This window comes from Leguminivora glycinivorella, chromosome 21, assembly GCF_023078275.1.
Source record: "Leguminivora glycinivorella isolate SPB_JAAS2020 chromosome 21, LegGlyc_1.1, whole genome shotgun sequence".
Taxonomy (NCBI): domain Eukaryota; kingdom Metazoa; phylum Arthropoda; class Insecta; order Lepidoptera; family Tortricidae; genus Leguminivora; species Leguminivora glycinivorella.
This window is the reverse complement of record NC_062991.1, coordinates 10,854,108-10,866,874: the sequence shown is the minus strand read 5'-3', so window position 1 is coordinate 10,866,874 and position 12,767 is coordinate 10,854,108. Positions and strand designations below refer to the sequence as shown.

General features: G+C 38.6%; 1 protein-coding gene across 1 annotated transcript in view; it reads right to left on the bottom strand.

Moving 5' to 3' along the window:
- Positions 1–5,108: 5,108 nt before the first annotated feature.
- Positions 5,109–12,767, bottom strand: part of LOC125237517 (mucin-5AC) — a 160,342-nt gene continuing 152,683 nt past the window's right edge. Inside the window, exon 4 of the mRNA XM_048144639.1 lies at positions 5,109–12,447. Coding sequence (XP_048000596.1) covers positions 5,459–12,447 — 6,989 coding nt within the window. The 3' untranslated portion in view covers positions 5,109–5,458. The remainder of the gene's footprint in view (positions 12,448–12,767) is intronic.

Genomic DNA, 12,767 nt, shown 5'->3' with positions numbered 1-12,767 from the left:
AGTTGGAATGTTTGGTATCAACTTCGGTGGCCTCTTTTGGTCATTTGATTTTATATCATCAACATATTCGGTCACTGGTTTAACGTTATTATAATCATTGAACGGGGTTGTAAAGTCGTTTGCCATAGGGAAATTAGCATGGCTATTTAAAGACGGTGCTATCGATGGACTGGGAATATTGTTTTGATTTGGTTTAACAACGGTTGGTCTGTTATAATAATCTTGATGTTCATTTTTAATAGTTGATTCACTCTTAACCGACGAGGTTGTATTCCACCTATTATCTCCCGAAGACACCTTGTTCAAGGCATCACTATAATCATTAATTACTGAGCCAACATGTTCATGTACTACAGGTGTGTTTTGATTGTTTTGTGAATTGTATGTATCTAGAGATGAAGCATCATCTTCAACCCTTATAGCAAAGTTTGTTGAAATTGGTATATTTGTATTCAAATCACCATACTTGGATGCAGTGCCTATTGCTACTGGTACGCTGGACCCGACCACTTGTCCAACGTCATTGGCATTACTAGCCACATTAGTTGCAGTATTAAGTGTGACTGTATATGTACCCTCCTTGTCATTCTCGTTATTCGTAATAGACTTATTGGCATAAGTGGGCGATGGAATTGTAGGCACTGCGCCATGGACTTGTCCGGAACCAATACCAGTATCTCTATGAGTTTCGCCATGGCGTTCATTTTGAGGAACGTGTAAAGAATTACCATATGAAGGCTCTGCTGGTGGGATATGCACAGTATACACAGGAGTTGGTTTACTATTGGGTACTTGAGCCGCAAAGTATATTTCCGATGTAATCTTTGGAGGCAACTGATCTTTTTGAGGTGGTTTCGGTACTGGATGTTGAATATTTAGGAATACCTTCATGTCTTGTACTGGTTTTGTATGAATAATTGGTTTTTGGAGATACGGTTTGTTTTTATCATTGTTACCATCATGATTATAGTGCATCTTTGGTGGAGGAGGTGGTACTGCCAAATAATTTTCATATTCTTTATCTATGACTTCTTTCTTCTTTTCTTTGCCTCTAACATGACTATAATGTTCAAAGTTTCCGTTGCTTGGATGATAAATATTCGGATTGTACGCAGTTATATGAGGACCTACTTGCAAGAATGTTTCTTGGTTACTCGTAGGTGGAGGAATCTTATTGTAATCGAAAGAAGGTTTAGTTTCCCTCCATTTAATTTTTTGGTCAGGTTTAAATGTGTGATTCTTGTAAATTTGTGGTGGCTTATACGGTTCTAATGGTCTATGCGTAGGCTTGACGGCGAATTGTTTATTGCTGGTCGGTGCAACATTATGAACATTTGTCATTTGAGGGGCATCTATGCTAAAACTGCCAAAATACCCAGGTTCAGGATAAGGTAACGGGTCATCGACGTAATCGCCGGTTTTATGTGGCTCCGAAGATCCAGCAAATACTAAAGCTGTAGAACTTCCATGTGGAATTAGCACATTAGCAACTCTAGAAGGTTGAATGTCTACCAAAAATGGTTTACTCATTAATCCATTATTGTCTGGTGAGGGATAATTGTCTTCTACACGGACTTTAGTGCTGATGATTTCAGAAGAACTTGGACTATTGTCTGGTACTTCATCTGAATCTTGCGGCTTGTTTTCAAGACGGGCTAACGACGGTATGTAGTCTAAAAATGCAGGTCTCCCATGATTTCCTAGTAAAGTCGTGCCAGGTTTAACCTTTTCCGGCTTAATGGCATGATCATTGCTATACGGCGTAGATGGACGTGGCATATTTTTAGGTGGAGAGTTTACGTTATGCGCATTATTATTGTGGAAATTGTATGGCGGTGAAGAAGGGCGAGGTGGACTTCTTATTGGTTTCGGCATCGGCTTAGGTACTTCTGGGGGTCTCAAATCAAACGAATCATCAACTTTAGTCGAAATAACAGCCTGATCATTGGCAGGAGGATGTTCAAAAGCGGGAGGTTTTTCATGTACTAAGTATTGCTCGTCTGCAGCCACAAAACTATCCAAGGGTGGCGGGTTTACGGGGTTCTGTAGTTTGATTCCACTAGCTGCAAGTGTCAAAGGACCACCCACAGCAGGCCTCCCAACAATGACGTCAGAATTTGCAGTAATAATTTCTCCTGGGCTTATAGGTATTCCTCCATTTACCAAAGGGCTTTCATGGATCATTTTTGGTGGCACTATTCTAGCTTTAGGTTGTTTATGTTCAGCTGCCCAAGCCAAGTTCTGGTGTAAAGTAACATTAGTGAAACCAATTTGAGACTCAGATGTTTCTAATTCATCAACAGGTATGTAAATGGGAAAATTACTTTTAGAATCAACGTCAGTATCAATACGCTTGTTGACACTGTAAGCTGTTAATTTCGATACAGGTTTGCTTGTTGTGGTTGCAGTTCTATTTTCTTGCTTCTTTATAAATCCACCAGTCATTTTCTCGAGAACAGGTGCCAACTGCGATAAACCTTTGATCCCTAATGAACCTAGTTTTAATAAATCAGCAACAACAAACTTGTTTTTATTGGGTTTCTGTGTTTTATCAGGCTTTTGTTTATCTGGACTTTTGGTTACAGGAGCTTTGCTTGGTTTAGGTAGTGAAGGGGCTTGTTCATTCGTGAGCAATTCACTTTCTTCTACAGAGTTTGAATCCTTCTCATCGGAATAATCATTAATGACTTCAGTATACTTTTCAACCATTTTATCAGTGGGTGCTACAGACGCACTGTCGTATTCGTAGGGATTATATTTTGTTTTCTTATCAAGTGTTTCCTTATTGGTAGGTCTAAGGTCTAGCTTAGTTGCATCATACTTTGAGGTTTTCATCCCATACTTAGTAGGAGCAGATGCATCATGGGCGTTGGCGTACTTTGTCTTCAAGCTCTCTGTTTTTATATGGCTGCAAGTGCAAGAACTCTTACATGGCGTGTGACCAACTTCAGATGGCTCAATAAGGTCGAAACTATTGCCGTTATCATTGTCGATCCTTTTTTCAATTTTGACAGTATTGCTTTGAAATATTTTACTCGGCGACGATGGCTTGATAGTTTTCACTTCCATGTATTTTGTCTGAAAAATATAATAAAATATTATTAACAATTATAACATTTCCTTCTCTAATTAACAGAGGTGATTATTCTTAAACTATACATATTTGGGATCATCATTCGGTTAAAATGTCAAGACGTTTATCATTAATTCATTTGGATATTGGAACACCAATTTGTTTGTTTTAGTACTACTAAGGTCTTAATAGGTGGTTATTTGGTAACTTTGGTAACCAGGAATATCGCAACCCAGGGCAAAACAAGGGTTCGAAAAATCCTTACGTTTGTAGGTTTAATATCTGCAAATATATTTGTGGCATATATAGGCAGATTCGTCAATGACTCAGTTGTGATCACAGAGACGATAGTCTCAAACGTAGATACATCGCTCCTTTTGTTTTGGACTACAGTTGTCAAGTAAGTGTATGTAGTCATACAAGTTTTGATAATGTAATTGTGTTGCATGAGTTGATGTAATGGAAACAGAGCACTCATTTGTTGGCGGCTGAAAACGGTTGCAACCGCCGATGATAGTAATGATTTAGTAGGTGATGCGTGATGAAATGGTGGTTGGTATGAAGATACTTGCATCAGCTTTAGTTTCCGCTGAGGAAATAAAAGAATAGAAAATAAATTAAAAATCAAAGAAATAAATCAAAGTCCACTCCTCTTAATCCAAAAATGACACATAAGCAGAGGGACAAACTTGATTTAGATCTTAATTATACAGATTGAAGTAAATTTAATAATATGTACCTGATCTTGCTTGCCATCATTTTTATCTTTGACCAAAACTTCAACTCCATTAGATAAGATTTTTGTAGCGAGATTCTTAAATCTTCGTTCGTCCTCAGAATTCCTGTGGTCCACCAAGTCTATATCTCTGCCTGGTCGCCATGGTGAATTGTCGTACACTATTCCATTTGTATTAAAAGCTGAAATATTTTATAATTTATGTTGGTGTTACGAAAAAGTACATATTTATTTTGACTATAAAACTATTTTGATTTTAACTATATTTTACATTAATCTATGTAAGACTTTTTAGGTTCTTATTTAAAAGCTTAACAACTTATCTAAAAACTGAAATATTACTTTAGTTTATTCTTAAAAATAATTAACTGGATTTTCTTCATATTAAATTTAAGAAGAGTTACAAAAAACTATACTAAATACTACTTACCAACACAGTACTTACTATATACAAACTGCATCCAATTTCTATTTACAAAACCCATCCCAACTTGTGTCTGTAATGGTGCCATACTAAAGTGCAGATAAGGTTAGAATGTACAACACTACATCTAAGTCAAATCAGTGCGACGAAACTTTTGCGTTAAAGCTTACGTGAAGTGTTATTAGCACTAATATCTATATGTACATTTACTTCTTCGGTGTTTTTATTTAGTTGTTATTTAGTTCTTAAAATTAGTTTAACATTAATGTTATTTATTAGATTAAAGCTAAAATTATCAAAATGTTCTTGAAGAATATCAGTAGAATCGGAATTATTTTGTTTGAAAGTTTGAAATTCTTCAATAACATTTTAATTTGTTATCTTATTATTATGAGTATTATGACTAGGTCTACAATCGAAGTTACGAGTAAGACTCACCTCGGAGGTAGTTGGAAGTACGGATGTGGGTTTGGGATCTCCCAGATGTGGGGTATCTTCGGGATTCTTCGGGTTCCGGTTTTCGTCACTGTCATCGTCGTCAGCAGTCATTTGTCAATGTCGCCTGTCAGTTTTTCTTCCGTCTTGGGTAATATGTCGTTCTTAATGTTATTCGGCTTTTTTATCCTGCTCATTCAGTTTTAGAAAAAAAAAGACTCGAGTACTTTATTATTATTGATTATTAAATTTCATATCAGTTACAGCTTGAGTTATTCTTTACTTCTAATTTGCGGAAGGCATTGTTAGTTCAAGCTTTTAAATTTTAGACACACTAATTAAGATATTTTATTAAAACTAGTCGATATGGTAATTATTTTATAAATGTACAACAATCAAAATTTGGATTTGTAGGACAGGTATCAAAATGAAATCAAAAATAATATTCAAAGTATTTATTTTTATTTGTCCTATTTGCAATGTACAATTGGAAACAAGAAGAGTATTATGAAATTAATTATGATAAATCATAATCTAGTTTAGACTTAATCTTAGGCAGTGATAGATATCTGTTACCTAAACAATTTTGTAACCATCACATAAACCTGGTAACATTATAGATTTATTTGGCAATCTTATAGAAGAGTTAATTATCTAGTAAAGTACAAAAGAGTATTTTGTTCTTACACACTATCGTTAAAACTATAAGGCACTATTCATAGTTAAACTTACTATGATACAATGTAAATAAATAACCATTATTTTATATACCTAATAATTTGTTTGGGCTTCACGAGACGTCGTCGACTGAACTTAAATTTAAATCTCTAATGGCGGTTGCGGTTGCTAACTTTACGACATATGTTGGTGATGCGTCATATCTTATGTGTTCACTCAATGACCCAACTATACTCTCAAGGCTCTGCGTCTCAATTTGGCTTTTGAACGTGGAGTCATCTAAATATTTCTCAGTTCCAGAAACAATTGAGTTTTCTAGATCGCTGTCGCTCTGAGAACTGACCAATTGACCGATTGAAGGTAATACTGAAGGAAGCACTTCGATGTCCTCGAAGTAAACTGCTTCTCGCTTCCTAACTGTTTGTGTGTCATCTACAACAACTGTGGATAGGACAGTACTGAATTCACCAGGATACCTACCTGACACGTACATGGTGACTACACTGGTGAGTTTAGGGGGAGCGGGTTTAGGGACTCTTGGCTTATTCCTAGTACGGGATGGTGGTGGTGGAGGCGGGGCATCTTCCTCAATGTCTTGGACTTCATCTACAAAGTCTTCGTTGCTATTTAAGTCTTGTAAGATGTTTGGTTTGGGACTGTTGCTGTAAATGTCATTGTTCAAGTTATTGTTCTGTAGTAAATTCAAATCAGGCTGTCCGGCAAGACCTAATAAGTGATTAGGTGTTTGCAGGAGTGGGTTTGCTATAGCCTGTTGCTGCTGTTGTTGCTGTTGCAATAACAAAGGCAGGAGCAAGGAATTGAACTGTGGTGGAGGGGCTAAAGCTGTAGGTGTGGAAACAATCGTGTCAGTGATATACTCAGTTGCAGTTATAACATTCGTTGTTGGATCAACAATTGTTGTCAAAATAGCTTTTCCCTTGAAAGTAATGGGTAGAACGGTTTCCCTAGCATCAGTTACGGTTGTGACATAAGTCGTAGTCCTAGTTTTGTACTCTGTTACTGGAGTTTGTACTACCGGCTGCTGCGGTAACAAACCCTGTCCTTGAAGAGCTAAGAGAGGGTTGATCGCAGGCTGTTGGTTACCAAGTAGTAGTTGTGATAACAACAAGTTTGCTAACGGTACGTTAGCGTTTATTTCAGGACCAATAGTTTGTGTTACTGGCTCTACATTATATACAGTACTGGGCAAAACATGCGAGTAAGATGTCTTACGTCCTCTAATAGTAGTGGGTGTGAAAAGAACAGTTGTAGTTGGTGTCTCATGCAGATAGAATTTAATAACTTCAGTAGCACCATTTTCTGCTAACTTGGTCGACTCAGAAGCAAGTACCAATTGTTGGTTACCTAAGGGACCTAAAGTGGTCGCAACTTGATTTCTTAATAAGACTTCTATGCTAGGTTTGGCTGTCAAAACGTTTTTGTACTCAGTTATTTTTCCGTTAACAACTGGGATAGTGACTTCAGTTGGAATTTGGTGTGTGACAGTTATTTTCCCGTTGTCTACGATACTCTTGTAGTTTTGTCTTTCACCGCTGAAGTTCTCGAAAGAGTTTCTTTGTCTGCTCGAGCCTCTGCTAGTTGTAGTGCGCGTGCGAGACCTGCTCGTGCTGCTGCGAGACGGACTTCTAGATCTATCCGACTGTGATCGACTATTTACTAGTTTAGGTGCTTTAGGTCTTGATGATAAAGTTGTTGTTCGTGAAGATGGTCTAGATTTGCTACTCCTTCTGTAAGCCGGTGCAGATGTGGTAGTTGTTCGACTTTCTCCCCTCACAATGAAAGGCTGCCTTTGCGAAGATTTCTGCGGAGCAGAAGTAGTAGTTCTACTACCCGATGATAATCTGGAATTAAACCTATTTCCAGGTCTAGCTTTCTGCGTTACAGGTTCCGGTGGTTCCGTTTCAGGTTCTGGTTCTGGAGCTTTAGTAGCAGCAGACTTGAGACCAGGTCTTCTGAAATTTGTGTATTTCCTATTACCGTAATCAACTTGACGTTTTACACGTCGCCTCGAGAACGGTCTGATGCTTACGACATTTCTCCTTGGTGCGGGTGTTGAAGGTGTTGCTACTTGTTGTTCTTTCCTATTTGATGATTCGTAGTCATTGTCTTCTTCGAATTCTTCTCCTTCCAAGATTTCTTCACTCTCTTCAACTTCTTGTTCGTTTTCTTTGATTTCTTCCTCTGGCTCAGGTTCGGGCTGTTTGAATAGGTTACGTCTAGGGAACAGGGCATTTTGTGGTCGTTGTCTGCGCAGTGATAATAGTGGATTAGTAGTCGAACGAGTGGTAGGTCTTCTAGTTGTAGTGGTTAAACGTCCTCTGCTAGTAACTGCCGTTCGTCGAGTTGAAGGAGTGGTAACTCTTGGAGTCACCGCTGTCCCTGGTTGTCTAGCTATAGGTGGTCGTCTAAATCTAAGAAGAGGATTAGATGTAGTCCTCACTGGCGCTTCAGTGACTTCATTTAATGGCTCGGTGGCGGTCTCTTCCTGCTGAGTTCCAGATGTCTCCGATTCGTTTTGCTCTGGTGGTGGTAATGAAATAGATGCAGAATTCCTGTTACCTCTAAGCCTTGATGAAGCGGTTGGTCGTATTCTTGGAATCGCTGACCTACTAGCAAAGTCTAAGCTGTTTGCTCTGATAGAGCTTGATCTAAAGCCAGTCCGTCTTGAAGTAGGCTGAATAGACGCTCTGCCACCAAATCCACCTGAACGTGATGCAGATGGTATATTTGCCGATGGGTTGGATATGCTGCTGCGTCCGGTGAATCTCTTTCCAGCGCTAGAAGATCCTCCGAATGAAGATGCTTTTCTGTTCCCACCGAATCCAGATGGTCGTACAGATTTTAAGGTTGGCGTTGCAGTTATAGTTGGCGTAAAGTCAGCCCGAGTAATCGTTGTTGCACTACCAAGTGAGGGCACTCTTGCTTTAGGACTAAAAGTCGGTCTATTTCTAGACGCGAAAGGAATAATAACAGGCGTGAAAGATGGTTTCTTTGTAGTGAACGTCAAACGCGATTTCTTTCTCGACGAACCATCATCTTCCTCCTCTTCCTCCTCTGATTCATGCGCTTCTGTTGTTGTATCTGGTTCCGCAACTGAACTTTCAATTACTTCTGGAGTTGGACTAATTATAGAAGCACCTTGTGTAGCAGTGCCGTTCGTCTCAGGTCCTTTGGTTGTGGATTCCGTGCTCAAAGTTTTATTGTCGTCAGTAATTATCACGGAATCACCTGATATAACAGCCACTTGTGAAAAGAGTATCTTTTTATCGGTACCAGAAGAAGGCGTATTATTGTCTACTGGTTTAATTTCCGCAAATAGGTTATCAATATATGTGCCAACTAGAACGGTTGGAGATGCGGCTGATATATCGGGTAATTTTGTGGGTTTAATTTCTTCTTTTACAATCGTTGGCGATATGTGTGGTTTTTCACCATTGTCTTGTATGAGATTTTTATCTACTGCACCAGTTGGTACTTTTCGTCCTAACTGATTGTCTTCTAATACTTTAGTATTATCAACAATGTTGGTAACCGTTTCTAAACTGCTTCTAATCTGCGATGTGTTACCAGCATAAAAGGTTGTGAAGTATGTGTATGTTGTGTAGAATGTAGCTTTATCATCATCTTGTTCAGGGCTATTTTCGATTAGCGAGGGTTTTAATTCAACTTCTAATTCTTTCGGTGGTAAAACGCTTTCGACATCAATCGGCGTTGTATCAATTGGGCTAATTGTTGGTGCGACTTGAACAACAGGTGTCACTACATTTGAAACAATTTCTTCTCGGCTTGTTATTGTAGTTGATTTATCTTTGTAAAGTGTGGTCCAGTAGGTAAAAGTAGTGTAGTATGTAATCGGCAAGTTGCTTTCTTCTTCTGCCTCTTTTTTAGGTGTTATCGTCTCAGTTACTACGTTAGTAATAGTTTCTAACCTACTCTTTACTTTGCTTGAGTCTTTGCCAATGTACATCGTTGTGAAATAAGTAAATGTCGTGTAACTTGTTTGTAAGAGGAGTGTGGGCGATGGCATGATTTCTTCAATGTTACTCTCAGAGCTAATTTGATCATCTAGTACATTATTATTTTCTATGTACTGCCGTTCACCTCTAGAAGATGACGATTTAACATCAGTTACCGTGTCTGTAAAAGAATTATCGGTATCTAAAGGGTTGGACTCTACACTGAATAACATATCAACTTCTACAGGGGTCGGCTGCGGAAGAGCGTCTTTGTTTTCATTACTAGGCTTTTCCTCATTTTCTTCCATACTGACGGAAGATTCCATTGATGAATTATCTTCTGGATTTGCTGGCGGTTCTCTTTTAACCTGTTTACAATTTCTAAAATCGAACTGAGCTTTAGTTTTTTCGGCACCCAAAGGATTGCTCTTAGTTGGAATCAATTCATCAGGCCCCACGTAGTTTGTATATACTTCGCTTCTGCTGCACACGTTAGCATCAGTTCCCACATAGATCGTCGTAAAGAATGTGTAAGTCGTAAAGTATGTTTTGACAGCGTCTGGTTTAATACTAGCAACATCGTCGCCTAATGATGGAGTTGGTGTTTGAGAACTATAAATTTCACCTCCTTCCACAGATTCAAGAACATCTTTATTTTTGACTAAATCAATTATGCTATTAATGGCAAAAGATTCAGTGGGACGACCAATTCCTACGCTAGTAGGGGCAATTTCATCCTCGTCAAATGCACCTAATAAAGATGGATCTAACTGAGCAAGGTTTATTGTCGATGTAATAACATTGGTCACAATAGATTTATGGCTAGCGACACTCGATGATTGATCTCCAAAGAACGTGGTGAAGTAAGTGTATGTGGTGTAAAGCGTTTTGTATATCAAATCAATTTCATTTTCTTTGCTATCTTCTTCTTCTTCTTCGGAAGTGGGTTTCTCAGTGGGAGTTGTAGAATGTTCTGTACTAACTGATACTTCCACATGGCTTTGACTAGTTGAAACACGTTCAGTGGTTGTCGTTTGCCTGCTGGTTGTTGTTTCATTTTCATCAGTATTTTCTTCATCTTCTTGCGAACTATTACCAACCGTAGTTCCTACCTCATCGTCCTTATCTTCGGTCGTAGTTGAGCTGTCTTTTTGTTTAGGAGTTGTCTTTGGTGCAACTTCAGTAACTATCTCAGGTTGCGTGGAAGGTGTAGATACCGATCCTTCGGTTTCAACTTCTGGGGTTTCTAAGCTGCTATGTACAGATGACTGTACATTCACTTTAACAACAGATGTTGGTTCTATGTTGATATCAGATTTGCATATAACATTAGTCAGGAAGCCTACATTACTTTCAACGACTACATTCGATTTTACAGAAGTAGTTGTTATCTTGCTTTCGAGTGGGATGAAGTACGTTGTCAAATAAGTCAATGTTTTGTAAGCAGTTGTCATAATAGATTTTGTTTCAACACCGCTGGAACAAATAACTTCGTGTTCGGTATCGTGTTTCGTTTCAGTAGTAGTTTCTACGTCTTCATAAGATTCTTCACTATGACCACTCTCAGTTGGTATCATTCCTGACTCATTTGCAAGGGTAGTGATTTCTTCTTCCTCCTCTTCTTCATTTTCTTCTTCCGATTTTTCTGTAACTTCAGCGGCTGTATTGTCTGCTTCTTCCTCGGAAGTTACTAAATCTTCATTTGCATTGCTTTCCGTGATCACAGATTCTTTAGGGTCCTCAATTATAGTAGCCGATGGTTTCAATAATGTAAGTGGATCTGTCGCCTTTGAGCTGTCTTGTATTGGTATGACTCCTAAATTATCTGTAAGACGCGTATTTTCTGTTATAGGTACCGAAGCTTCTGAGGGTTGAATGACATCTAAATTGAAATCAAATCCACTATTGCTTTGAACGGAAACACCATTTGGTTTGTTATCAATGTCATAATGCACCTTTTTAAGACTGTCTTCATCGTTATATAAAACTTTGTCACCGCTAGGAGCATTTGCTTTACTAGCTGAATTAACTTCGTGTGCTTTATAAGTAGCAGTAGCTACAGGAATATCAGCAGCGAGGAAAGTTATTTTTGTATTGAGTTTATCAATTTGTTTCGCAGAAGGAAAAACGTTTACTTCGTCAGGACTTTGTGGGCGAGATACATCAGTGTTAGGAGTAAAAATAATAACTGTGTCACCAACCACAGTCGTGAAGTCAGCAAATCCAGCATATGTAAATGTTTTCTTAGGTCTCGATTCACTCTTTTGTCCAAACAATTTTTTAGGTAATTTAGTTTGCTGCCCTGCAGGTTGAGGAGGGCTACGAGATTCAACATTATCTATGTAATAAAAGATGGGCGAAAATTCGTTTTTAATCGTAAATGTCGGTAAATCGTAATTAGGCTTTACTTTTACAATATTTGATTCGTTTAATTCTTCCTTGATTCTAGAATCTATTTTAATAGGCTCTGTAACAGGTTCATAAGCTTTACTTTGACGATGCAATGCATTTATATTTTCTAGAATAGCTGGTTTCACGACGAAATCGAACTTCTTTTCGCTTTCAACTGATGGACCGTCAAGGTAGTTAAAGGCTTCATTCTGTGAAAATCGGGGAATTTCATTGTTTTGCTGAACTCTACGTGCCGTTGGCTCTTCTGCGATTTGGTTATCTTGTTCCGGAGCGGTAGGACTTGCATTCCAAAAATTGCTTTCTTGCGCTGGTTTACTCGCGTAAACTATGTCCATCCTACTGCTCGGAGCAAGGTAATCAGTATTCTTAAGGACGAACTTATCAGGGTCAATGTAGCCTAAATCTTGCTTGACGCTCCATTGGCCGTCGAAAGCGGAATGAACACGAGTCGGTTTCACAGCGACTGCATCTTCATTCGACGGCTTATTATATAAAACAAGAGAAGACTTAGTGAGTAGTTGCGCGTAAATACGTCCGTTGTTCAGCGTGGTGCCAAGGATTTGTGTGGCGAACTCGGTCGTCACGCCATCTTGGATGAACGTCCTGGCTGTCGAAGTCAGTAACCCGATGAGAGGCTTCACATTGTGGTACCTCCCGGCTCTCGAGTTATAGTCGTTTCGTTGTTGGTCGTTGACGAGCAACACTGTCAAGTCTGTCGTCAGGTGTCGTCAAGTGGTGTCAGGAAGGATCGTGGAGGTGCGTTATATTTTACAAAAGTCCGTAGTTGTCCAGACCGGATTAGATTTGAAAGAGAAAGAAAAAAACATACAATTAATAATGCAATATAAATAGAAGAATAAATACGCTATTGCTAATAGATAAGTAGAGACAAACACTTTCATACTGTTAGCACTAATTTATACATTCATTGACGTTGATGATGATTAGATTGATAATGATATAGAAACCATAGATGCTAATGCAATGATTACTGTAGGTGTTAAGTTCTTAAACATAATCTACGTCAACACT